Source organism: Peromyscus maniculatus, chromosome 3 (assembly GCF_049852395.1).
Source record: "Peromyscus maniculatus bairdii isolate BWxNUB_F1_BW_parent chromosome 3, HU_Pman_BW_mat_3.1, whole genome shotgun sequence".
In the NCBI taxonomy this organism is placed as follows: Eukaryota; Metazoa; Chordata; class Mammalia; order Rodentia; family Cricetidae; genus Peromyscus; species Peromyscus maniculatus.
The window spans coordinates 165,624,577-165,651,804 of record NC_134854.1 but is presented as its reverse complement, the minus strand read 5'-3'; the positions used below and the strand labels follow the sequence as shown (position 1 = coordinate 165,651,804).

Genomic DNA, 27,228 nt, shown 5'->3' with positions numbered 1-27,228 from the left:
AGGGTTGGAGAGATGGTTAAGTGGTTAGAGCGCTGGCTGTTCTTCCCTAGGACTTAGCCACCCAGCACCCACCCGGCACTAACAACTGTTAGTAACTCCTGTCCCTGAGGATCTGATGCCTTTTTCTGGCCTCTGTTGAGCACTGTACTCACACGATGTACAGACATACATGCAGACAAAACACTCATACATAATAAGTTGTTTTGAATATCATAATAATTTTAATTATTTAAAATTTTTAAAGATGTCAGAGTATCTATGAAGAGATACTTAGTCCTAACATTCTGGCCCATTCATCTGCCAGAACATCAACATAAACTGGACTTACTCTTTGTTAGTATTAATGTTTCCATCAACAATGAACGTCTGTCATTGGGGCACCTCAGACCATCATATGCATTAACATTTTAATTCCTTTTTATATATTTCAGGGTGTTGATGATGCCTTCTATACATTAGTCCGAGAAATTCGAAAACATAAAGAAAAGATGAGCAAAGATGGTAAAAAGAAGAAAAAGAAGTCAAAGACAAAGTGTATAATTATGTAAATACAATTTGTACTTTTTTCTTAAGGCATACTTAAGTAAAAGTGGTAATTTTTGTACATTACACTAAATTATTAGCATTTGTTTTAGCATTACCTAATTTTTTTTTTCTGTTCGTGCAAACTGTTAGCTTTTATCTTAAATGCTTATTTTAAAATGACAGTGGAAACCTCTTTTCTCTAAGTGCCAGTATTCCCTGGGTTTTGGACTTAAACTAGCAATGCCTGTGGAAGAGACTGAAGACCTGAGACTCTGTCTTGGGGTTTTGGTGCATGCAGTTGATTCCTTGCTAATTCTCTTACCAGCTGTGAGTGTTGGTGTGAACCAGAGTAATGAAGCTTTTGAACCATCCCTGCTCTGTGTTTCATCTAGTCACTGAATGAATTAATTAGTAATTACAGCTTCATCTGAAACCTTATGGTTGGTTCTACTAAGACTGAGGGATCACAGATTTATGGGCTTCCCTTTGATTCACTTCTAGCATGTCCGAGAGTTTATCATCCTTCATAGTGTAGTTAGTTAGACTGTTCACAAAGGCTTTGTCTTGCTTTCCACTGCTATTAGTCATGGTCATTCTCCAAAATAGTATATTTTTTCTAGAAAAGGGGAAAAATGAAAAAAAAAAAGCAATGGAAAATATTGAATAAAAGTCCATTCTATGTTAGCTAAATTACTGTAAGATTCCTAGTAGCTTTTCCTGGTAAGGCAAACCCAGTAAGAAATAATAACCATTTGGGCTATATTTACATGCTACTAAATTTTTGTAATTCAAACAATTTTAACATATATAAAAAGTTCTCATAAGAATTAGTATAATCCCCTTTGTCAGAGTGTTCTTTCTTAGCCTAACTATTTTAAGTCTTTTTTGAGCTTTAGTCCTTAAAAGTAGCTTTAATTTTGGTTGAGAAGTTTAAGATGATTTGAGACAATTACAGCTTAGCAGGCGTTGAGATCAAAGTTGCAAGGCTGGGCTTTATGTGGACCTGTGATGAGCGTTTCTGGGTTTTATAGTGCTGCTGCATTCAGTGTTGGTCAAAATGGGGGACAAGGAGAGTTTGGACAGCTCAGTACAATTCATTCTCTTCATATAACAATCCTGCTGACAAATCAAGAATGTTTCTTTTGTTTATAATAATAATAATAAAATTTAAAAATAAATTTCAGTGTTAGCTTCGAGGCTGAGATTTGGGGGTAGGAGGCTACAAGGGGAGTAAATCTTGAAAAGAATGAAGTATGAAATTTTGAAAATGCATGGTTGACTAGTCTCTCAACTGTGAACAAACATTGCTAAGTACTTCCCAAATTTGATATGTATTTATCTAATGCTTTAAGAATAGATAAGTTAACAGCAAAAAACAATCCCTTCAATGCACTTAAAGCACTCCTTCAAATATTTGAAGTGATATTAAAATCCACTGGACTATGAGGACTGGATGTCTGTCTTTTGGAAGTCTGATTTTAGGCATATCACTGTCTACTTAATATTAAATCATCTCAAAGACTCTTCACAGCTGTGTAATTTATAGTCCGTTTACACACTGATACACCGAGTTGTCAAACTCAGCACAATCTGTAACTTTTTTACATGAATTATCATCTTCACTGCCAGTCTTATGCAAAATTGTGCAAGAGGTAAAGTTTGTATTTCAGGATCAATTCTCCAGTTTCAGGACTCCCCTCCAACATATGCCCCTTTTAATACTTCAAGTTTTATTTCTGCAGTGAACAACTCCATGAAAATTGCCCACTAAGGGAAGGTACATCAAAGCTGCCTATGACTTTCTTTCCCAGGGCTTAAATAATCCAACAGAAACCATAGTGGGATTTGAACTAATAGCTGGTTTTCAGGTGGCCACTACAGAAATTTAATCTTGATCCTTTGGACTTCATGCCTGCAGCCCAGTCCCCTCGTGGCTAGGTAGGAATTTTCAAATTAGTGTGAACAGACAGAACACTGTGGAAGGAGAGCTTAATATTCATCTAGGTTTCATCCTGGTTGATAGAGTCCATTGTTTTAATAAATACAGTCTAATAGTGAAAAACACTTTAAGTTTCAATCATAAAGTTTATTTTTAAAGTCAGAATTTATTTACTCAGCATTTATTTGTGCTTGTCTTATGCTGGGCACACACAAGGTACTGGGGATGTGATGTAGTATCCCCAGAGAAGGGACACAATCCTTGGCCAGTGGTATGTAGTGTGTGCTGTAATACTTTAGTAAGGTGTATGGCACATGACCTAGAAATAATAGAATACATGGTCTTAGTTTTACAGAGAGGAGTTTGTTCTCATATTTTTCTCTCAATTAAGCAAGAATTGTTTGTTGTGATTCCAATGCAACTCTTTAATTGAGCTGCTTTATGTAATTATTTCATTTTTCTAAAAAAATAGAAATTCCCTAATCTAGTTATCTCCTTAAGTAAATAATTAAAAAGAAAAACCTTACAAAAATTAAATATTGACTTCTAAAATAGCTTTATTTGGGTACAAATAAGCAGGAACCTGAGTTTATTTGCAATAAAGGAAATAAAATCAGTATGATTTCTGAAATGCTCTAAACTATAAATGTTCATAGAACATTCTTTTGGTGAATATTAAGTCTTTTTTTGGGAGGGGGTGGCGTCCAAGACAAGGCTTCTCTGTGTAGCCCTGTCATGGAACTTGCTTTGTAGACTAGGCTGGACAGAGATTAGCCTGCCTCTGCATCCTGAGTGCTAGGATTAAAGGTGTGCACCACCACTGCCAGGATATTAAGTCTTAACACAATTCGTAATACTATACAAGGAACAGGTGTACTTAAGGAGCTGCAGTGCATAGTCAGATATCTACTGAAGACAGTGGAATTTTTAATGTTTCTGGGCAATGTGTTGAAGTAATGGTAATTACCATTATGTAAATTTTGAATTGTTAGCCTTTGTTAATAAAAAGGTTTTGTAGAGTTTTTTTTTTAAGGGAAAAAGTCCTAGAAACAAACATAAATGCTGTCTAGTTACTATAGCCTTAAGTTCATTTGAAATTGAACACCCGTGCTAAATCAGTCATAGGCATGGACATGTTTGTGGGAAGAATATAGCAGACAAATACCATTGAGTAAATGTTTTCAGTCAGGAAGTCGAGGCTCTATTGACTGAGTCACACTGCATAAGAATTGAGATCCTAACTTTTATAGATTATTAAGACCTTTGCCACCATTGCACAATTTCGTCTAACATACAAGTTCTGTGAGGCATGTTTAAAGTTACAGTTTGCACAAATTCATCTCATTTTGTATTCCACTGATTTTCCATTATTTTTCCCCAAACAGTAGTATATATTTAGGAGGGGTTTTTGTAGGCAACAAAAATTTAAACTCCATTTGTTAAAAAGTAGTGACTTCTTGATAATTGTGTAGTCATTTTTTAAGACCCAAGAGTTACTTTAAAGGTGAATTTATACTTAATAACTTCTGTGTAATACTGGGTAGCATGAATTCTGCACTGAAAAACTGAACAGATACACCCAGTAGCTGTAAAATTCTGTCAAAACACGAAAATTATTTCTAAAGAAGTACACTAGTTTTCAAAGAATAGCTATTAATTAGATTCAGATTTGTGGTTTAGTTTAATAGTTTGAAGTGCCTGTTTGGGATGGTGGTAGGCATTTTAGATGAATTTGGGAAAAATAAAGTTCTCCACAGAAATGCCAGTTTCAGACCCACCCACCCCCAACCAGCTAAGTGGGCCATATGCTGATTTATCTCCAGGTCCCTAGTTCCACTGTCTCATGTTGAAAACACTTCTGCATTTTTATTTGAGTGCCAATTTCTTACTAGTGCTATTTCCTAATGTAACATGTTTACCTGGAATGTATTTGAACTATTTTTGTATAGTGTAAACTGAAACATGCACATTTTGTACATTGTGCTTTCCTTTTCTTTCATTTTCTTTTTCCTTCCTTTTTTTTTTGTGTGTGTGTGTGTGGGGGACATATGCAGTGTGATCCAGTTGTTTTCCATCCTTTGGTTGTGCTGACCTAGGGAATGTTGGTCATATCAAACATTAAATTTAAAAATGACCACTCTTTTAATTAAAATTAACTTTTAAATGTTTATAGGAGTACGTGCTGTGAAGTGATCTGAAATTTGTAATATTTTTGTCATGAACCGTACTGCTCCTAATCATTGTAATGTAATAAAAATAGTTATGGTGACTATGAAGTGTGTAATTACTTGTTTTTAATTGTGGTGAGGCTAAAGTCCAGAGCCTCATGTTTGTTAGGCAAGCACTCCACGCTGAACTATACCCCAGCCTGACTATGGGTATATCTTGATGGAAATTTGGAACATCTGCTAGGTAGCTGATAGGGAATCTATAAGCGGACACTTTTTGCAGCTTTAAGTTGGAAAGTTTTTTATTTATAAAGTTGCTAAGACTATTACATAAAAGTGTTTGTTAAACTTGCGGGGCTGTCTGGGCTAGGTCTACTCCACATTACCTCTGTTACAGGCAAACAAAAATATGCCTGCTTTGATGGTGGAAACAGGAACATTACCACTCCTCATGAAAGTTAGTCTAAGCAGGACAAGTGATCTGGGGCTTAAGGGGAGCTAGCAGCACAAAGAATAATAGAAATAATGGCCACATAATGCCAGTCATCTGCTGAGCATGCCAAGGTCAAAGTCACCTTCATATGTTTTATTTTGATAACTGCATTCAGAGTTAAAAAAAAAAACAACTCTGGTTTTTTAAACATGTATCTTGCCATTGTAAGTTGAATTATTTTATAATAGTTGGTACACACAAACAGCTGGCACTGAGTGTAAGCCAGGTGTTGGTGGCAATGATTGGTTAGTTGTTGGTATCTGAATAGTAACGTTGCTTCATAGCTCTGTATTTCCTAAGGAAGTATAAGGCCTCTAGCTCCTTCATTACAAATTCTCCTCGTGCAATAAGCTCTTTGATCTTCTCTGGGTCCTTCACATCCTTGTTTTTAAGGAAAACATTCTTCAAACGCCTTTTAAAATAGTCTGCTCCTTTTGGATAGTCCCGTCCAAGATACAGCAGCTTTAAAAAGAAAGATGTGTTTCTAAGCAATCCATGTCATATAATAATGTATTTGTAAAGTTGGCAGCATAGTTACTTACGTTTTTGTAAAGAGCCAGTACTTCTCCTCGCAAGGAATTGGCCATTTTCACTTAACATGGAATTAATCCACTTTTAGACATAACATACCTAAAGAAAAGGAAGTTTTTGTTTTTTTGTTTTTTTTTTTCAGGTAAATGCTATGTAATCTTAATCACAGATCTTACACATTGGGGAAATGGAAAGCTTGTTTTCCATCTCTGTGTGCAAGTGTGTACTTGCCACAGTGTTCATGTCCAGGCCATGACTGCAGATGTCAGTCCTTTCCATAAACCTTATTTGAGATGTTCTCATTTGCTGCTTCAAACAGCTGGCCCTGTGTTCAGGGATCCCTGCCTCGACATCCCATCTCCCTGTAGGCACACTGGGATTATGGACTGGAGTCTTTACACAGATCTAGTTTGTGCAATTGCTTTACCCACTGAGCCCTCTTACCCCCAGAATGGTGATTTTTTTTTTTTTTTTTTTTTTTTTTTTATAATCTAGGCACTCTTAACTTTTCCAAACCTGTTTCCTTACCAAAAGGAAAGCTGTCCACCCCACTCTCAAGGCTAGACTTCATTATGTGGAAGACACTAAGAGTCTAAATCTAGAAAGATGTTTTCAAAGGAAAGTTAAAAACTTAAAAGAACTGGGTGGGAGATCAAAGAGGTTGGCACAATAATGAATAGAGGGTAAATGAAGCATTTGGAAATGATTCCATGGGGAGCAGACAGCCCCTATGGTGTTGACCATGCTTCTTATGCTTAGGTAGCTCAAGCTGCTAAGCAGATGAGCTTGGGAAAGGTCTCATTAGACCAAGCCTAAATATATTCCTATTTCTAACCTCTTACATTGCATCTTTATCAGCTAGGCACAGTTCCATTGTGTTCTGTTACGGCTGATTAAAGTGCTTGCCAGTATTCTCCACTGTAAAATTATTTCTTCCCAGGAACCTAGTTCATGTAGTGGCAAATGAATTTATAAACCACCACGTGGATGGGGTATTTTAGGAACCCCAGTGGTTCTCAACCTTCCTAATGCTACAACCCTTTAATACAGTCCCTCATGTTATGGTGACACTCAACCATAAAATTATTTCATCCCTACTTCATAACTAATTTTGTTATTGTTATGAATCATAATGTAAATATCTGATATGCAGATGGTTTTAGGCAAACCCTGTGAAAGGGTCGTTTGATTCCAAAAGGGTTTCGACCCACAGGTTGAGAAATGCTGTTCTAGAATCTCACTGCAATGGGGACTGCTTGGGCCTCTTAAATACTGAATAAAGGTGTGCACCTGTAGATTGAAGTGCTATAAGCATGTGTGTGTTTTTTATGTTGATCTTTATATAATCCAGTAGCACTTAATTCCCACATTACAGGATTTATTTTCATTTTAGCTTCCTGTCAATAATTCTAAAACTTGTGTCCAACAGTGAACAAGCTGGTTCCCATTATTCTCAATAAATTTACTCTTTTGGATCATAACTTTTCCTTCTACTGTCACCATCTGGCACACTCTCTTCCCCTTCCCACTCCATGTTCCTGGAAGGCTCACCATGTTGCTGTCTTGCCTCCACCCTCTCCACCCAGACAAGTGTCCTCTTGTGCACAAACCACTCTTCCCTGAGACCTGCTTTCCTTTTGAATTCTTTTTTTTTTTTTTTTCCGGGACAGGGTTTCTCTGTGTAGCTTTGCGCCTTTCCTGGAACTCACTTGGTAGCCCAGGCTGGTCTCGAACTCATCCGCCTGCCTCTGCCTCCCGAGTGCTGGGATTAAAGGCGTGCGCCACCACCGCCCGGCAAATTTTTTTTTTTTGGATCCTTTTGAATTCTCAAGGGACCCACTTTCTAGCCCTTCTCTGGTGCAACTTTGCTTAGTGCTACCTAACAACCTTTGGACTGAATTATTCACAAAAACAAAAACAAAATTCAAAGTAGTTTCTTTTTTTAAGATTAATTAAAGTTATTTTACAACTAACTAGCAGAAGATGGGAGGTTCTTGAAATTATAGCGTCATATTCAACCAATAATAATTGTGCTGAGCTAGGTGGAGGCTGAGGCAGGGGAAGATCCCAAGTTTAAGGAGAGCTATGATTGAAATTACACAGGGACACTGTCTTAAAGAAATACTAATAATAGTGCTGAATTGTTTCATTTGGTGAGTTGTACAGATCCTAATTAATTCTGTCTGTGCCCCTTTAAGAATTATGGTGTCCACTTAAGTTTTCTGGGGTGCTAAGTCATAGTCACCCATGTTCTCCAGCTTTTAAAGTCTTACTGCTGTCATCATCTCTCCCCTCTTTAAATTTTATTTTTTCCTGAAGATTTAGTGGAATTCTGGAAGGTATTGAAGCCAGTGTGTTTAACGGACAATATTAACAACTGGAGTGTTTTTAACAGTTTTGCAGGGGTCAGGGGTATAGTCATTGGTCTATCTTGTTGAAGAATGACTGTTAAAAATATGTGGTTTAAAATTAAATTTATATAGATAAAATTTGACAGCAAATTATAGCCCGTTTAATGTCAGCAAAAAACACAGCCTCCTTTAATTGACATTTGTAATTTGTGAAAGCTTGAGCCCTGGCTTAGCTGTCCTTTCCAGTAGTTTTCCCTACAAGTGTTAATAATAAAAAAATTCACCTAGCAAAAAAATGTAGCTAGTGTGGTCAAGGTAGGTTAATCTGGTTCTTTTAATGTTAATTTATAATGCAGTTAATTTGGGGGAATTTTGAGTTTATTTTTGCTGCAAGGAAAAACTAGTTTTCTTTGATTTCCAAACTAGGAAACAAATACTGCATAGATCTGCATGAAGTCTTGGAAGTTATCATGCTGGATGAGTGCATGGCTAGAAGTCACCCAATATGCTGAGAGCTTGGATATGTGTAGTGGGCAAGGAGTTGCAGCCCCCCCCCCCTCCTTTTTCCCCTAGAGACTTTGGGCAAAGGAATTAAGATTGTTTGGGATGAAGGGATTATCATTTTGGTAGGACACTATTATTTTCTAGGATAAGGACTTGATGCCTAATGATGTTATACTGCCCCATGAGGTTCAAGGGACAGGAAATGGAGAAGGAAAGGCAGTGTATTATTAGTTTCTAGGGTGTGTCTAGTAGACTGGGCTTAACCAGTATTTCTTCAAACTGCACTGGAACAGCTATCCCAACAGATTTCCCAGAGGCTGTGCAAACAGAGAGGGAGCAGGCATGCTCCTTGGTAGATGGGACAAGGGACATGAAAGGAGATGGATCTATACTTTTAGCAGTACAACTGTGGGAAGGTAGAGACTGGAAAGCAGCCTTCCTACCATTTACAAGCATGGACAATGAAGCCCAAGGAAACCCACTTACAGCCTAAGAGCTTCTAAACATGAATGGTCTTGCCGCCTGGGTTCTAACACATCTCTACTGTTCATTTCCCTCTTCCTTAGGGGAGAGGTTGATGGTGGTTTTGAGTAAGGCCTTCTCTCCTAAGTCACCATTTTAAGATATTCTAGTTAGGACCTAGGTATCACAAAACAATAGCGGTAGCTTTATTGAATAATTCAAAACAAAAGCTAACTTCCATACTCAACAGCTATAGTATAAGCTAAATTTGAACTTGTATGCAGTGGATGGTGAGCTTTTAATCTCATTACCAAGGTTCGGAGGGCAGTAAGTAAGGTCATAACTGTTATGCAACCAACAACTTTTAACTCACAAAAACTAGCTGTCAGTACGACTTCCGAATTTAGTCAGTGTGTAAGGGATAGAACATTAAATTGGAATTTACTCATCTTGTGTTTACTAGGTTAGGCCGGTCTTAAGCTGAGGTTGGGACAAAGAACTGACTCGGTTCCTTCTCCTTTCCTGTTGGTGTAAGGTGCCATTTCTTCATATGGGGAGGGGCTCAAACTCTGAAGACTGCCACAACAGTACAACCGAGTCTTTGACCTTGGGACAATAAGGGCTTGCTGGACCTTAGCCGTCTTCACTGGAATAGTTTGCCCGGGAATTAATTCAAGTCGCTTTCAACTCTTGTGTGGAGTTGCCTAAGCGACCCGCTCAGAGCCGATGGCTTCACCCAGTCGCAGGCTGGAGCCATTTCTTCCCCAGATTCCCGGGGAATGGCTTGCCCCGGCGCACAGAAGCGAGGGAGAAACCCCCTTACAGAGCCGGGCTTTACCCCAGCTTGCAGGAGGAGGCAGGAGGAGGCCCGCGAGTTCCAGGTCAGCCTGGGATATAGTGTGAGAACAAAGAGCTCCCCTCCCACGAGCAGCCGCCCTCTCCTAAAGCATACTTCACCACCTGCAGCCCCGGGATCCGGAAAACAAGCCGCTCGCACAGCTGCACTCCAGCGCTTTGCGGCATCCGGGTCGTAAACGCTCTGACAGCATCGCCCTTGATGGGCGGGGCGCCTGCCGGAAGTAAGCGGGCTGAGGGCTCTGCGGGGATGGGGCGGGGCGCCAGGCAGAAGTGGGCGGGGCTTGAAGTAGCTTTCTTTGGTGGTGGCGGGGCGGCAGACGGAAGTGGGCGGCCTTAGGTGGTGAGGGCGGGGCTTGTGTCGGAAGTGGGATGAAGCTTGAGCAACCAGTCTACGGCAAGAGCCAGACTCACACCGAAAGGCTACAGTGCGACTGCGCAGGCGGACCCTAGCCGAGCGCTGGGATTTGTGAGTGGGCGTGGCCTGTCGTCCTGACAACCGTGAGCGTTCTGACACTGTCGAGTTCAGACTTTTCCCTCCGCGAAGGTCCTTCTCTCATGGTAAGCCGGAAAAATAAGGGAGGCGAGCAGGGGCCAGCGCGGATTTCGCTGCAGCGCTGCTGAAGGTGGACAGGCTCCCGATTGACAGGAGGGGAGCAGGCGGACGGGCGCAGCCTCAAGCCAGCTTGTGCAAACCTGAGGTGGCGGGATCTGCATCTCTCCTGTAGCTATACTTGAAACTTGGTTCTTACCTAGTAACTACTGGTGATGCACGTTCAAGGCGATGCAACCTGTCAGAAATGTTTTCAGACCAGCAGTGGATGGCTTAGTCGGCTTTGAAGTTACTTTGGTCTTTCGAAGGAACCTAAATTGTTTTGGTTCCAGGTAGTCAGCCTACACTCCTTCAATATAATAAAGCTTGCTGTTTTGTTTTTCTTCCAACTCTCCCATCTTCACCAAGGAGGCAGACCAGCATGGAACTAACGACGTGTACTGTTTCCCGTTCTCCACCAAGAGACAGTCTGCTGTCACATTCGTTGGACTTGGAGAATGCAATTGCTAGTTCTGTAATGGACATTCAGTGTACATTCTTTAAGATTGCTGGCTGGAAGTCAGAGACAGAGTATGGCAGCCCTCCTGCAGCAGGCAGATTAAGCAGAGTAACTGCCACAGCTTTACCATGGTAACAGCTGGTATATCTGGAGCAGTAAATAAGTTATCAAGGGCAGGGAAAGAAAGAGTGCTACTTCTCAACCTCTTTTAAAATATAAATATTAATTTTCTGTAAGTGTTGGGAAGAAATGGGTAGAGAACTCCTCTGGAAAAACCCCATGGGGTCTTAAGTTAAAACTGCTAGAGACTGAACGTCTGAGGTCAGACCGTTGGCCTGAGGGTATTTATCCAGATCTCTCTACTTCGAATAGTTCCTTGGGGTGTAGCAGTGTGACCTCATTTTTTTCACATGATGTTTATTTTCTTTGTGAGGGTCTGTATTCAAGATTTCTCTTTGTACATGGGTACCAGCCATAATGATCCAGAGGTGCACCCAGTTCCAATATGAGGTCATCTTAATTTGGTGAAATCATCACTGACCCTTTTTCTAAGTAGGTAGAATGCTGACATACAAGAAGCTAAGATTTTAGTGTGTGAATTTGAAAAGAAATAATTTAATCCCTCAATCTAAGGAATTATAAAACAGGAAGGGAAGTGACTACATACACTGTAAGTCCAGGAGTATGATTTCTCAAAAAGCTTATCCTTCAAAAAGCAGCGACACCCTTCAATGCTTAAGTTTTGAGAACAGTTTTACCCCTTGGTGGCTCTTACGTTTACATAAAGAACAAGGGTGGGACTTTTCCCAAACCAGCTTCATGTTAGAAATACTAGTGAGAGCTAAGAATGTGCCCATCCTCTTTAAGAATGGCCACTTGAGAGTACGGCAGGAATGTTTATACAGTCTGCCACATAGTGTTTGTTTCAAGAAGGAAGTGTGTTAACCAGTGTGACAGGGAGTGAATAGCCAGGATAAAAGCCAGCTGTAAAAATTCACATGAGAGCAAAGCCACCATTGTTCTTCTCTCTGTAGCTCTAGCTAGACTTTAGAGTGCCTTACAGGTAAATCACCAGTAAATATCTACAGAGTGAATTTCTGAAACGTGTGCACCTTTCAGAAAGATGTCATTTGGTGTATTCTGACTTTAGCACTTGCATATTACAATGATACAATGATGCCTTTATGGCTTGAACCAGTATTTCCTATAGCTCTTCAGATATGTAAAATGTGTAACTTAAACCAACACGGTCCCTTACAAATTCTTTACTAGAAAGCTGATGGACAGACAGGACTGCTCAGGAATTTACAAATAGTATTGCCCAGAAATGCTTGTAGTTGTTAATCAGTATTGAAATACTGTGCTTTCCAAAATGGGCAGATCACTTTAAAACATGTGGCTGGACAGTCTTCATTTTATCATTGCTTGGCAAACTTTAAAAAATGGGTTGCATCCCCATAAAAACCATTAATCTTATGTAATAGAAAGGTTCCTTTATGAGACAGCCCCCGAATTTGCAAATTCAACATTGTACAAGTAGTCAGTAATTTGTGGGGATTTGGAGAATCCTTTCAACTAGTCCTTCTTTGACTGGCGCTCATTTTGTAGGCTCTTGGGCTGACGTAAGCAGTGTTGGCTCTACTTCGGAAGGATGCTTCACGGGGAGATCTTGTGGGTTTTCCTGCTGGAGCTTTCAGTTTGTTCTGGCTGCTTTTTACAGCATTTTTTCAGTTTAAAGGAACTAAAGAGTCACAGAAAAGTGACAAAGAAGGTACAAAGGGCATCCCCTTGGGCCCTTCACCAGCTTATCCTAATTAATGTTTTATGCAATGCTTTGTTGAAAGTATCCGAATTCTTTTTAAAATATGTCAATGCTTTTGTTTCCCAACTGTTTAGGGTCCCAAACCAAAAAAGGTATGTAGAAATTATGTTTCCAAAATAGATAGTTTTGTGAATATATTGTATAAATGAACTTCTTATGGAATTTTAAAATAATTTTCTAGTTATAGTTTATAGAATTTAATAATAATATAATAATAAGCTCACTCTTTAGATAATAAAGTTACTTAAATCATGGGATCATTCTTCACAGTTACAGATGTATCTCACATTCGATGATATTTCTAGTTTGAAGAGGACACACTTTATAAATTGCCTTTAGTTCTGACCTGTGCCTGGATTTGAGGCTTCAGTTTTTTATGTCCACTGTAGAATATGATGGGTTAGACCCTCCTTTCCTTACTCCAGATGAACCTAAAATGTGGTTATAGACCTGCTGTGAGTGACCCAGGGACTGCAGGGCAGCACATGCTTGCGGTTTTCTGTGTTCGTTTGTACAGGGCAGAAATTGAGGTTGGCTAAAGGACATGCTACCCCATGTGTCTGGAATACTGAGGTTGGCTAAAGGACATGCTACCCCATGTGTCTGGAATATTGAGGTTGGCTAAAGGACATGCTATCCCATGTGTCTGGAATATTGAGGTTGGCTAAAGGACATGCTACCCCATGTGTCTGGAATATTGAGGTTGGCTAAAGGACATGCTACCCCATAGTTTGGATGTCTTTTCCCTCTTTACTTTATAGATTTCTACTTTAAAGCAGAAATTTTAATCCTTAGTTACAGGCCAGATTTAGCTTATCAGTATATTCAGGTTTACTTGAAAATTTTTTTCTTTCTTTTTTTTTTTTTTAAATCACTTCTCAAGTGTGGCATGATGTCTCACACCTGTGATCCCAGCTACGGTGGAGCTTGAAATAGGAAGGTCATGAGTTTGAGGACAGCCTACTCCACAAAGACAAAAACAAAACAAAACAACAACAACTACATATGGCCAGACATTGTCCCCCAAAATAAAGTGTAATAAAATGATAAAAAAAAAAAAGCAGCTGCATTTGTCCTAGTCATGAAATATCCAAACTGACCACACTGGGCCTCAAGTCCTGTAAGCAGCAGTTTGTGGGGCTCAGCAGTGGCTGCCTCTTTCAGGAATGCAAAAAGCATCTTGATCTCATCGCAGTTCTGTCTTTGTTTACCTTTCAGAACTCTTTGTTTACCTCTCTGAACACAACAGGAGCATAGGCTTAATGTACCTGCTTTAAAGCATATCAGCGGTCCGTTCTCCATAAATTTTCCTACCGCTCTTCCTTGAAAACTCAGTTACATCCAACCCTCCTTGTCTGTAGGTCCTGTATTCATGCATTAAATCAAACAGATTAAGACTCTTCTTCAGTAGTGTGACCAGAAGGTTGGGTGTGGTGGTACTCTCATGTGATCCCAGTGCCAGAGGACCACAAGTTCTAATCTAGCATCAGCTGCACAATGAGACCTGTCTCAAAAGCGGGGGTGGGGCATGGGGGTGGGGGTGGGGGGATGAGGGGTGGATAATGGGGGTTAGAGAGATGAGCACTTGATGCTGTTGCAGAGGACCTGAGTTTGGTTCCCAGCATCCACATGGTGGCTCTTGACTCTGTAACTCTAGTTCCAGAGGATCTGACACCCTCTTCTGGCCTCTGTGAGCACCAGACATGCACATGATACACAGACATATATGTAGGCAAACACTCATACACATATAATTTTTTAAATTAAATGTGGTAATAACATGTACTGTGTGTCTTGGAATGCTAGAAGAAACAATTTGGAATGTTTGGTGATAAAGAAATAAATACTTGGGAAATCCCATCTATAGAGAACACATGCAGATTTTCCATGGAGTTATTCCTGAACAGTAAATGTAGCAGCTGCCTAGATTGGATGTGGTAGCGTGTAGGAGAAGATATACATAGGTTGCATGCAAATACTGTCTCTTTATATGTGACCTGAGTATGTGAACTTTGGCCTTCATAGAGACCTGTAACTAATATTAAGGAATGACTGTCTACTCTCTGGGTTCTCCACACATGCATTAGAATGAACCTCAGTTATAAGTCTTGGATCATGTTGTGTATGTGCATGTTTGAGTGCATGAAGAAATGCCAAGACACACGTGTCAGTCAGAGAACAGCTTATAGGAGTCTGCTCTCTCCTTCTACCATGTGGCGCCCAGAGATTGAACTGAGATTGGGCAGCAGGCTTGGCAGCAAGTGTCTTTACCTCCTTTCAGCCTGTGAGCTATTTATGACCAGGACCATGTCTTCTGAGGCCTTGTGTACACTAGGCAAATGCTCTACCACTGAGCATTCACCAGTCCTTATCACATTTATTTCTGTATTTATAACATTTAGTGCTGTGCCTGCTTTAGAGTGGAAATGGAATCAATGTTTGTTGAATAAACATGTGGAAGCTCATTGAATCTACAAACACATGGGCTCTTGATGGCTCAGAAGGAATGCTTATGTGAATATGTACTGAGTATACAAGTAAACATCTTTTCAGGAAATGCTACTGCGTGCTTTCTGCGTGCTTTCTGTGTTTGTGTGGCAGTTACTAGGATGCACTGCCATGCTCCTCTACACCTCAGCAGGAGCTCCAGCCTCTGTGCCTTCAACTCTGACCCCTCTGTGGGTCTCCAGCTCCCTCCCTGGTGGCTGCATGGCCCTGATGTCCCCTTCCCCTGAATGTAAAGATTCCTTGAACACAAGCTAAGTAGCGCTTGCTTTGTAGACCTTTACTTGACCTGTGTGACAAAAAGAATCTCTCCTCCCTCTAAACTCGCAAAGTAACTAAAAGCCTGCTAGTCCTAAAAATATCTTCGATGTTTATAGATGGGTAGTTTCAGACTTCCATCATGGGTGTTTTCCTTGCTTCCAACACTGGAAGCTCAACAGTTACTTCACTCACACATTCTTTGTATGATTGTATGATTATTTTTCTTGTTTATTTTCAGACTAATCTCTGCAGTGCCCAGAGTCTATGCTGGGCACTAATTGGCTGTCTTACCCATTGAATTAATATACATGAAAAATTGGTTTCATAAAATCAATAATTATTTTCATAATTGCTAGTTTTAAGATTTATTTTTTAAATATATGTGTATGTGTGTGGGCCTGTGTGATTTTATATTCACCACTGGTGCCTGAAGAGGCCAGAAGAGGGCATTAATCTCCTGGAGTGGAGTTACAGGCAGTTTGGAACTACCTAGCAGGGGTTCTGGGAAGAGCAGTAGTGTGCTTGCCTGTGGGCCGTCACTCCAGCGGCTAGTAACCACTGTTTGAAGGGACGCATTCTCAAATGACTTGTGCTGACAGCCTCTTTAATGTTGTTGTCTTCGTTAAGATTTCCAGCAAGAAAAAGATCACCAAAGCTGAGCGACTTCGGCTGCTGCAGGAGGAGGAAGAGAGGCGCCTGAAGGAGGAAGGTACTGAAGGCAGCGCCGGACCCCTAGGATATGGGGCATTAGCCAGAGGTTGATAGCCATGCCGCGCCAGACCACCTAGCCCAGGACATTAGGCAGAGGTGATATCAACACAACCACTCAGTGTTTTCAACAGGCTTTAATTTTATAATGGATTTCTACTATGCAGCGTGTACTCAGAAAGACCCATCAGTGCACATTCAGACCGCACACAGTCAGATCCGAGTGTGCACGGAAGCCATGCTGTGAGACAGAGTTCAGGACTTGGAAGTCCGGTCTGACAACCCGCTGAGCTTTTGACCTTTTACCCCACACAATATTTGGCTGTATTTAAATTAACAACAACAACAAAAATTTCTTATCAGAATTCACATCCAGCTGATCAGCCCATATTTTAATTTGCTAATTTTGTCAAGGCTGCCATGAAATGTTTATAATTCACTAATGAAAATAAGGACATTAGTGCTGATTATGTATGTGGTAAGAAGTCTGAAATTTATTAACAATGAGAAATACACACTAGCAAAAAGTATGTAAACAGCCTAACTTTTTTTAACCCAGGGTTTTTTTTAAAGATTTATGTTATTTATTTTTGATTATGTGTATATGTATGTCTGAATATGGGTATGCACAAGTGACATCAGGCACCCACAGGGGCCAGAGGTGTTCCATCCTCTGCAGCTGGTTTCAGGCAGTGTGAGCTGCATGATATGGGTGCTGAGAACTGAACTTGAGTCCTATACAAGAACAGTACATGTTCTTAACTCCTGAGCCCAACTTTTTGATGTTTAACAATATCTGTTTGCCTTTTTTTTTTTTCTTTCCGAGACAGGGTTTCTCTGTGTAGTTTTGGTGCCTGTCCTGGATCTCACTCTGTAGACCAGGCTGGCCTTGAACTCATAGAAATCTGCCTGGCTCTGCCTCCTGAGGGCTGGGATTAAAGGTATGCACAACCACCACCTATTTACCACTTATTAAAATTAAACGTTGATAAAAAATATTGGATGTTTGAAATATTAGAAAGCAGTTTTTAAAATCTGGTGCTCCTGATAGTCAGGGATATTAGAATTCAGTGACTGTAGATTTATATTCAGATTTTTAAAATACTCTATTGACTTTTAATGAATACTTTATCTTTTGCAGGTAGTAAAGCACATTCTTTTGGTTTTTTTTTTTTTTTTTTTGGTTTTTCGAGACAGGGTTTCTCTATGTAGCTTTGCGCCTTTCCTAGGACTCACTTGGTAGCCCAGGCTGGCCTCGAACTCACAGAGATCCGCCTGCCTCTGCCTCCCAAGTGCTGGGATTAAAGGCGTGCGCCACTACCGCCCGGCCCCGTTCTTTTGTTTTCTAACTGATGTTTTTAGATTTGTTTATTTATTGAGGGCACTGGTACTTTGCCATGTGCATGGAAGCCAGAAGACAACTCTTGGGAGTCCTTTCCTTTCATATGGGAATCTAGGGACCCAGCTCGGGTCAGCAGACAGCTTGGCGGCAAGTGCCTTTGCCATCTGAGTCACCCTGCTGGCCTTTATCAGTCCCAGCACTCATGAGATGGAGACAGGTGGATTCTGTGAGTTCAAGGCCAGCCTGGTCTACTGAGCGAGTTCCAGGACAGGACAGGCTTCAATGCTACAGAGAAACCTTGTCTCGATAAACAAAATGAAACCAAAGAATCTAAAACATTGTGGTTGAATATCTGCAGTTAACTCTTGATTTCTTTTTTGGCTCTTCAGAGGAGGCTCGACAGAAATTTGAAAAAGAAGAACAGGAGAGGCTAGAAACACAGCGGATTGAGAAAGAGAAATGGCGTCAGCTGGAAAAGAAAGTGAGTGTGAGCAGCAGTGTCAGTGGTGTTGATACACACACACACACACACACACCGAGTCTGTAGCCGCAGCAACGCCCAGCCCTACGGTGACCGTCGGCCATCACCTCCCACACGTTGTCAGGGGCATGAGTGCCACTGATTTAAAAGGGGGGTGGTGGTCTCTCTATGCAGCTCTGGCTGTTCTGGAACTCTATGTAGACCAAGCTGGCTTCATACTCACAGAGCTCTGTCTGCCTTTGCCTCTCAGGTGCTGGGATTAAAGGCACATGTCACTGTACCTGGTGGCGTTGGTCATGTTTTTAAAAAATCTCTTTAGCATCTAGCTCACCAGAAGACACCTGGGTTCTCATGTTGATGTCAGCATTTTGTTAGATGTTTCAACAGAACTATGAAGAAAAGCTCATCTTGGACAGATAGATTACGGAATTGGGGGAGAGGATGCAACAGGGCTCGGAGGTGTCTCAGGTGGGAAGCGCCTGCCTTGACACTGCCATCTAAGCTCTATATGAAAATCCAGCTGTACGGGCTGCCTGGAGCTCCGGCACTGAGGGCAGAAACAGGTGGATCCATCCCTGCAGCTCACGGCCAGCTAGCCTAGCCAAACTGACGAGCTTCAGTTTCGTGAGGGACCCTGCCTCAAGACAGAGAGTGACGAGGGAACAACACTTACTGTCAACATCTGCCCGTGTAAACACACCACCCCACACACGCGCACACCTCTCACATGTGCTCACACCCACAAAGTGGGAAAACACCCTCCTAGCCTTCCAGATACTGTGGCGTTCTGGACACTGCACCTCAACTAAGTGTTGACTGCTGCCGCTGTGTCCTCTCTGTGACAGAGCTGTGCCGTGTGGCTGAAGACAGAATCAAACTTCAGTCTCCAGTGATGTTCCTGCTTCCGCTTCCGGAGTAGCTGGGACCACGGGCACATGGCACCCTCCCCAGCTTTACAAGTGAGCTTCACGATGTGGAATCTGAAGCTCCGTTAGTGAGCACACACCCTGCTAGTGGACACACACCCCGTCAGTGGACACACACCCCGTCAGTGGGCACACACCCCGTCAGTGGACACACACCCCTGCTAGTGGACACACACCCCGTCAGTGGACACACACCCCTGTCAGTGGACACACACCCCTGTCAGTGGACACACACCCCTGTCAGTGGACACACACCCCTGTCAGTGGGCACACACCCCTGTCAGTGGACACACACCCAGTTAGTGGACACACACCCCTGTCAGTGGACACACATCCCTGTCAGTGGGCACACACCCCTGTCAGTGGGCACACACCCCTGTCAGTGGGCACACACACCCATTAGTGGGCACACACCCTGTCAGTGGACACACACCCCTGTCAGTGGGCACACACCTTGTTAATGGGTACACACCCTTGTCAGTGGGCACACACCCTGTTAGTGGGTACACACCCTTGTCAGTGGGCACACACACCCATTAGTGGGCACACACCCTGTCAGTGGACACACACCCTGTCAGTGGGCACACACACCCATTAGTGGGCACACACCCCGTCAGTGGACACACACCCCTGTCAGTGGGCACACACCTTGTTAGTGGGTACACACCCTTGTCAGTGGGCACACACACACCGTTAGTGGGCACACACCTTGTTAGTGGGCACACACACCCCGTTAGTGGGCACACACACACCGTTAGTGGGCACACACCCAGTTAGTGGGCACACACCCAGTTAGTGGGCACACACCCAGTTAGTGGGCACACACCCAGTTAGTGGACACACACCCCTGTCAGTGGACACACACCCAGTTAGTGGGCACACACCCCGTCAGTGGGCACACACACCCCTGTCAGTGGACACACATCCAGTTAGTGGGCACACATCCCGTTAGTGGACACACACCCCTGTCAGTGGGCACACACCCAGTTAGTGGACACACACCCCGTTAGTGGACACACACCCAGTTAGTGGGCACACATCCCGTTAGTGGGCACACACCCCGTTAGTGGGCACACATCCTGTCAGTGGACACACACCCCGTCAGTGGACACACACCCCGTTAGTGGACACACACCCAGTTAGTGGGCACACATCCCGTTAGTGGGCACACACCCCGTTAGTGGGCACACATCCCGTTAGTGGGCACACACCCCGTTAGTGGGCACACATCCCGTTAGTGGGCACACACCCCGTTAGTGGGCACACATCCCGTTAGTGGGCACACACCCCGTTAGTGGGCACACATCCCGTTAGTGGGCACACACCCCGTTAGTGGGCACACATCCCGTTAGTGGGCACACACCCCGTTAGTGGGCACACACCCCGTTAGTGGGCACACATCCTGTCAGTGGACACACATCCTGTCAGTGGACACACACCCCTGTCAGTGGGCACACACCCCGTTAGTGGGCACACATCCTGTCAGTGGACACACATCCCGTTAGTGGGCACACACCCCGTTAGTGAGCACACACCCCGTTAGTGGGCACACATCCTGTCAGTGGACACACACCCCTGTCAGTGGGCACACACACCATCAGTGGGCACACATCCCTGTCAGTGGGCACACACCCCTGTCAGTGGGCACACACCCCGTTAGTGGGCACACATCCCGTTAGTGGACACACACCCCGTTAGTGGGCACACATCCCGTTAGTGGGCACACACCCCTTGGCAACCAAATATTGCTCTTTGCCTCTGAACAGATTTGATTTCCAAGCACTACTCTGTCACCTCATGTGCTGTTTTCTAGAACATATTGGTCAGTGACTTACTTCCAAATGTTGACCTGTCTTATTCTCCAATATCAAAATATCACTTATGTATTAGGTGTAGTGGTGCATGCCTTGAATGTAGCACTCAGGTAGCAGAGGTAGCCTAGTTTTCATAGCAAGTTCCAGGCCAGCCAAGGCTACATAGTGAGACCCTGTTTCAAAGGAAAAAAATCATGTTAGTATCCCTGCCAGTCAAATCAGAAGTTTTTGAAGATTTGCTGTTCACCAGGTGCAGTTTTTTTAATCTAAATTTTTGCTTGAATGCTGAACCTTGTCGTTCCACACAAATGTCTGATTTGTATCCTTGACCTGTTGTGTTCGGTGCGCATGTTTCTGAGAGCATATCTACCAGACACTCGATCATAGAGACGATTTCCAGGGCCACTGTTGCCTTTGGTGTGTAGCGGAGTGCCAGTGCCTCTTCCCATTCTAGCACACACAGTGCTGACAGTTGGATTCTCAGGGTTAGGACTTAGCAGAATTAATCACTGCCCTCCTGTAGCTAGAGTTTTCCTGCCTTGCCCACAGTCAGGACAAATCTCTGTCACCCGCCAGTCCCACAGCCGCACAGATCCAACCAAGTAAACACAGAGACTTACATTGCTTACAAACTGTATGGCCGTGGCAGGCTTCTTGCTAACTATTCTTATAGCTTAAATTAATCCATTTCTATAAATCTATACCTTGCCACGTGGCTCTTCACATGCTGCTTGTCATGGTGGTGGCTGGCAGTGACTCTCTGATTCAGCCTTCCACTTCCCAGAATTCTCCTCTCTCCTTGTCCTGCCTATACTTTCTGCCACGATATCCACAGCACCCTCTTCATCAGGATGGTCTGCATGCAGCCACCGCTCCCTCTCACGGTCCCAGCTCTAGCTAGTGCAGGTGAGACCACTGCCTTGATTTCTGCTCAGACACCCAAGACTGTATCGTGCACTGCAGGGCAGAGTATCCCACACAGACTCATTCTCAGACCCAAAGGTGCCCTCAGACATCTAAAGACTCACTTTGAAGCGACTGTTTGAGACGGTCTCAGTGTCCATACTTTTAGTCAGACTAACTGAACTGTTTAGTTTGGAACTATATATTCACCCACGTGTGTTTTAAAGCTCCCTGTGAAACATAAAGCTAACATGGAAGAGCAATCATGTGACCCTCCTTCTGTGGCAGGACCTAGAAAGAAGGAGCGAAGAACTTGAAGAGCTTTCTTTGCTAGAGTGCTGTTTTCCTGAAGCAGAAAGATTGAAACGGGAAACCAGGGCGCTGGCTCAGGTGAGGCTGTCTCCTCTCTTGAGCTCATACTTCTGGGACCATGAGGAAACTGCAGTCTGGTACTAAGTTTTATCTTGGGAAACTTTATTAAGAAGGAAATCCAGATGGTGAAATGGCTTAGTAATTAAATGCACGTACCGTTCTGGAGAGAGTCTGAGTTCCGTTCCTGGCGTCCATTACCTGTAGACTCACAACCATGTGTCTCCAGCTCCAGGGAATCTGATGCCCTCTTCTGGGCTCTGCAGGCACTGCACACACAGAAATACATAAATACAAAATAAATCTGAAAACCTCTCATTTGACAAATACATTGTTCAGGGAAAAGAAATTGATGCAGTTGTAGAAAGCTATTTGTCAATGAAGGGACAGTTGGAATGATTATACTCCCTCGCTGTTCACTTCCTGGGAATCCAGGTGAGCTCAGTTGATTATGCTTCAATGTAGCCTACTTCCTGGTTGGTTGTTTGTTTTTAATTGGAAGATGTGTGGAAACTGTGATCAGGGTTTCGGAAAGATGTGTTCATGTCGCTTCTGAATACACTGTGGCAATTCTCAAGCTATCTCCAGCTGTTCATTGTTACATCTTGGTGTCCATCCCTCAGCAGTGATACTGGATGCTACTACTGCCACTGTTTAGGAGGGCCATCACCTGAGTCTCTGGCAGGTGAGAAACTTGAGGGATGTGAATTTGTGCTGTCTTCCTACAGCCTAGCAGTTCTCAGATCCTTCCTCTCAGCTCCCTGTTCCCTGAGACACAAGAGCACTGGAATCACCCTGATGATCACCCCATAATATCCTCCAAGCAGCTCAGCCCAGCCCAGCACAGTCACAGGTGGAATGATTGAGCCTGGAGAGGAGGCCAAGTCCAAAGCCAGATAGGGTGAACGCTGGGCCCTTCACCACAGAGACTGCAGAAGAGGCATTCTGGAGGGAATAAAAGTGCTGCTCCAGTGATGTCAGACATGATAAGGATGAACAAGCCCTTATCGCTAACGTGGAGAAAAGACCAGGCTAGCCCACCACCCCTAAACCAAGGCCTACCCCAGCCCAGCCCACCACCCCTGAACCAAGGCCTACCCCAGAGCAAGGCCAGGCTTTTCAATTCTGTAAAGGCCGGAGGGGAAGAATCCACAGGAGAAAAGTTTGAAGCTGGCAGAGGCTGGCTCATGAAACTCTTGTCTTCACAAAATACCTGTGCATTAAGAATAAAAGTTGTGGGAAGCTGAGGCCCAAGTCCATGCAATGAGCAAACCAGTATGGAGGGTAACCCAGGAGCAGCTCTGGTTGGTTCCTGAGGCCAGCAGCCAATTAGCTGCTGAAAGCTGGGACCCACTGGCTGGTGGATTTCAAGTTGTTCCCTGTGCCTCGTGCCCAGGGCCTGGTAAACGATGTCTGGTGACATCACTGGCTTCTGTTCTCTCCGCTTGCCGGTTCTGAGACTGAGATTTGGTGAATCGTGGTTTGAAGTGTTCTTGGCATAGATAAGCTGTGTATGACCTTGCTAACCCCAAGAGCTGTCTCCTCCCATGGTTCTGCTTGGGGATAGTTTTCCCAGACCGGAAACAGAGTTCCAGAGACTCCCTGAGGCCTCAGGTATCCAGGCATAGGCGGCTCCCAAGTCCAGGTTATTTCCTGTTTACCTGCTGCACCTGGGGATTGTGGGTAAATCTCTTCTGGATTAGGAGTCTCTGAGTTTCACTTTAGCTGAATTTGAACAAATGTTTTGGTCCAGAAGTGCAGCACGGAGGTCTCTCATGTCTGAGTGCGTCAGGCAGAAGTGGAACTGGCTTTAGTGGGAACAAGGATGTTCCTGTAAAGACGTCTCCGGTGTCTGAGGAAGACTGGAGGAAAGGGGGCTCAGGGACGGTTCCTAAACCACAGGCCATCGTGGGTCCATCTGCAGCCTCCAAGTCGGTCTCGGAGCCTCTTCTAGGGCTTGGAGCCTCTTCTAGGGCATGTGGTGGTATTGTGTACCTTAATAAATTTATCTGGGGTCAGAGAACAGACAGCCACTAGATACAAAGGCTAGAAAATGGTGGCACTCACACCTTTAATCCTAGCATTCCAGAGATAGAAATCCCTCTGGATCTCTGTGAGTTCAAGGCCACATTGGAAACAGCCAAGCATGGTGACACGCCTTTAATCCCAGAAAGCCAGCCTTTAATCCCAGGGAGTGGTGGTAGAAAGTAGAAAGATATATAAGGCGTGAGGACCAGAAACTAGAAGCATTTTGGCTGGTTAAGCATGTGGCCTGGTTAAGCTTTCAGGCTATGGAGCAACACAGTACAGCTGAGATTCATTCTGGATGAGGACTCAGAGGCTTCCAGTCTGAGGAAACAGGACCAGCTGAGGAACTGGTAAGGTGAGATAGCTATGGTTTGTTCTGTCTCTCTGATCTACCAGCATGGACCCCAATAACTCGCCTCGGGTTTGATTTTATTAATAAGAACTTTTAAGATTCCTGCTACATCTGGCGCCCAACGTTCGTGTTACGAATTCATGAAAAAGCTGTTTGCCTGTGGCCCTGTGAGCCCTAGCTCAGGCCCAAGCTACACTCGGCTGGTGGTGGTGGCGCATGCCAGTAGGATTTGCTGAAGGAGACAGAGGCAGGAGGATCCCGAGTTTGAGCCGGCCTAGGGGGCTTGGGAGAAGCTTTGGCCCAGACTGAGTCACAAACAGTGGTGGGACCATGGAAGCAGTGGCTACTGCTCCATGTTGCCAGCTCCTTCTCATCATGTTGGTGACTGCGGTGATGCTGCTACCTGGGACGAAGGATTTACTGCTGCTGGTTCAGAGAAGAATTGCTAGGACCATCGTGTTACAAGAAAGCATCGGCAAAGGTCAGTTTGGAAAAGTTTGGCAAGACAAATGGTGGGGAGAAATTGCTGTGAAGATTTTCTGTTCTAGGAAAGAATGTTCATGGTTCCGAGAGACAGACATTTATCAGACTGTGATTGCGCCAAACCACAGAGGAGGCACAAAAAAAAAAAAAAAAAAAAAGGCTGCAGGAAACCATGACCATGCCTAACAGTGACTTTGAAATCTTCAAAAAGATGACAGGATCCTACAACGATGATTCCACATGGACTATGATAAAGCCATTAAGCCAATTAACACCATGGAAGAATCGACTTTGGACTACAAACTGGTCAGGACAATTTCGAGAGGACTAGTTGAGATGATCCAGCCTGACAGACTACTCGAACAAGGACGTGAAACAAGCCCTGAACTTTCCTATTATGCAGAGACTGGACAAATGATACAGGACTTGATGATTAACCCAAAAATTTTCTTTTCAAGATTCCCTAAAGATATCTTCACCCCTAGAAAGCAAAAAGAAAAAGAGAATATAGATATGAGATAGATCATTGAATCTACTCTGAGAAAAAAGATAAAAAGAGAATATAGATATGAGATAGATCATCGAATCTACTCTGAGAAAAAAGATAAAGAAATAATAGGATAAATAGGTAGATCATTGAATCTACACTGAAGAAAAAGGGGAAGATATAAAAATAACAAAAGGTAGACTACTGAATCTATTATGAAAAGAAAAAAGAGAAAATATGGATATGATAAGATAAAAGGGAGATTATGGAATCTACTTTTAAAAAGGAACTACTTGTTTTAAATAAGATAAGTAATGAAAATTTTTTTGGTCTGAGTTTATCAGATGTTACTGGACTGGACATTGTTAATATATATAATGGAGTTTTTTGTCTAGATCTGTCAAATGTTAATGGACTAGACATTGTTAATGTAATCTTGACTGTATATTGCATATACTTATTGAAGATAGTTTTTCTTGTATTAGTTATAAGCTTTTTTAATTTTAGACAAAAAGAGAGGAGATGTGGTGGTATTGTGTACCTTAATAAATTTATCTGGGGTCAGAGAACAGACAGCCACTAGATACAAAGGCTAGAAAATGGTGGCACTCACACCTTTAATCCTAGCATTCCAGAGATAGAAATCCCTCTGGATCTCTGTGAGTTCAAGGCCACATTGGAAACAGCCAAGCATGGTGACACGCCTTTAATCCCAGAAAGCCAGCCTTTAATCCCAGGGAGTGGTGGTAGAAAGTAGAAAGATATATAAGGCGTGAGGACCAGAAACTAGAAGCATTTTGGCTGGTTAAGCATTTGGCTGGTTAAGCTTCAGGCTTTGGAGCAGCAGTTCAGCTGAGAGCCATTGGGATGAGGACACAGAAGCTCCCAGTCTGAGGAAACAGGACCAGCTGAGGAACTGGCAAGGTGAGATGGCTGTGGCTTGTTCTGTCTCTCTGATCTACCAGCGTGGACCCCAATAACTCGGCTCGGGTTTGATTTTATTAATAAGAACTTTTAAGATTCATGCAACAAGGGCAAGTTTATGTTGACAGGCATAAACTTGGAGCCTCACCCAGGCTTACTCTGTGCTACGAAAGGGCCTATAATGCTGGGGTTTGTGCTGTCTATCTGAATTAGTCAGGGCCTGGGATGCGTATTAGATCTAAAACTCCATTTGAAATGCTAGCCAGTCACATGTATCATATTTCCAGTAACATGCATTCATGACTTAGGAAATGGGTGGGTCTTAAAATAAATTGAGATTACAGCAGCCACCATGAGGAAGATGACTTTGGGTAAAATTGATTGCTTGATGGTGCTAGTACAAAAGGGATTTTAAAATACCATGGGATGAATTGTAAATTAGCCTGCAGGCTTTGAAAGCCGGGTGAGTAGTGGAGAAGTTGAGCCCGTGGATCAGTGGTGGTGTCTGCCTGGTGCCTCAACTGAACTCAAGCAGAGCAGTGTGTAGCTAGCTGTGCGTGTGCACAGCGCCTGCTGTCGGTGGGCCCTAGCCCGATGGCAGCTGTGCTGGGAAACTGCTTGTTTTGCTCTTTTGAAGGCTAACTAGAGAAGGGAATTTGCAGCTATGGAGAAAGCCTCCCTCTACGTGAGTGCTTTTCTCTCTGCGTGAGGAGGAAGAAGTAAGCCAGTGGAGAGTTTACAAGGGAGAAGGCAAAACGCCCCGGGCCTGCATATGTAACAAGCCTCAGCTTTGGCCCTCTGGTCTTAACCAGGCTCTGTGCTGAGATTCTCTTCCCTGGTCGAGATGGTATTCAGACATGAAATTGGATACACAGGCAATGGATCTAACTGAGGGCAGTAATCAGGGAGGTCAGTAAGAAAGGCAAGGTGGATGGAAGGATGG

The 27,228-nt window shown here is 43.2% G+C and overlaps 3 protein-coding genes across 11 annotated transcripts in view; 2 read left to right on the top strand and 1 right to left on the bottom strand.

The window, feature by feature from the left end:
* Kras (KRAS proto-oncogene, GTPase) overlaps positions 1–4,740 on the top strand; it is a 35,106-nt gene extending 30,366 nt beyond the window's left edge. For all 3 annotated transcript variants that reach the window (XM_076568295.1, XM_076568293.1, XM_016008321.3), the window contains one exon: positions 432–4,740. In XM_076568295.1, the coding sequence (XP_076424410.1) occupies positions 432–548 (117 nt within the window). In that variant the 3' untranslated portion in view covers positions 549–4,740. The remainder of the gene's footprint in view (positions 1–431) is intronic.
* A 176-nt stretch (positions 4,741–4,916) lies between these two features.
* Etfrf1 (electron transfer flavoprotein regulatory factor 1) lies at positions 4,917–10,074 on the bottom strand. Of its 2 annotated transcripts, none has more exons than XM_006990045.4 (3): positions 9,926–10,074; positions 5,668–5,755; positions 4,917–5,587 (listed from the first exon to the last, which is right to left on the bottom strand). In XM_006990045.4, exons 2-3 carry the CDS (start codon positions 5,710–5,712, stop codon positions 5,372–5,374), a joined length of 261 nt encoding a protein of 86 aa, XP_006990107.1. In that variant the 5' UTR covers positions 5,713–5,755; positions 9,926–10,074; the 3' UTR covers positions 4,917–5,371. The 2 variants fall into 2 exon arrangements, with proteins under 2 accessions (XP_006990107.1, XP_006990108.1); XM_006990046.4 differs by having other exon boundaries at positions 9,934–10,062.
* A 3-nt stretch (positions 10,075–10,077) lies between these two features.
* The window catches only part of Dnai7 (dynein axonemal intermediate chain 7), a 51,845-nt gene continuing 34,694 nt past the window's right edge, over positions 10,078–27,228 (top strand). The window contains exons 1-5 of one of the 6 annotated variants that reach the window (XM_016008314.3): positions 10,078–10,389; positions 12,777–12,794; positions 16,096–16,177; positions 17,908–17,999; positions 21,931–22,032. In XM_016008314.3, coding sequence (XP_015863800.1) covers positions 10,387–10,389; positions 12,777–12,794; positions 16,096–16,177; positions 17,908–17,999; positions 21,931–22,032 — 297 coding nt within the window. In that variant the 5' untranslated portion in view covers positions 10,078–10,386. Of the gene's footprint in view, positions 10,390–10,462; positions 11,012–12,776; positions 12,795–16,095; positions 16,178–17,907; positions 18,000–21,930; positions 22,033–27,228 lie in introns of those variants that run through there. The other 5 variants (XM_042274313.2, XR_013050241.1, XM_076568283.1 and 2 more) reach the window with 5 other exon arrangements.

Bases quoted from the DNA above. Each gene is read 5' to 3' on its own strand.
- Etfrf1 (XM_006990045.4), bottom strand. From the start codon at position 5,712: ATGGCCAATTCCTTGCGAGGAGAAGTACTGGCTCTTTACAAAAAC. The intron at 5,588-5,667 runs GTAAGTAACTAT...TTCTTTTTAAAG, and splicing joins TACTGGCTCTTTACAAAAAC to CTGCTGTATCTTGGACGGGA.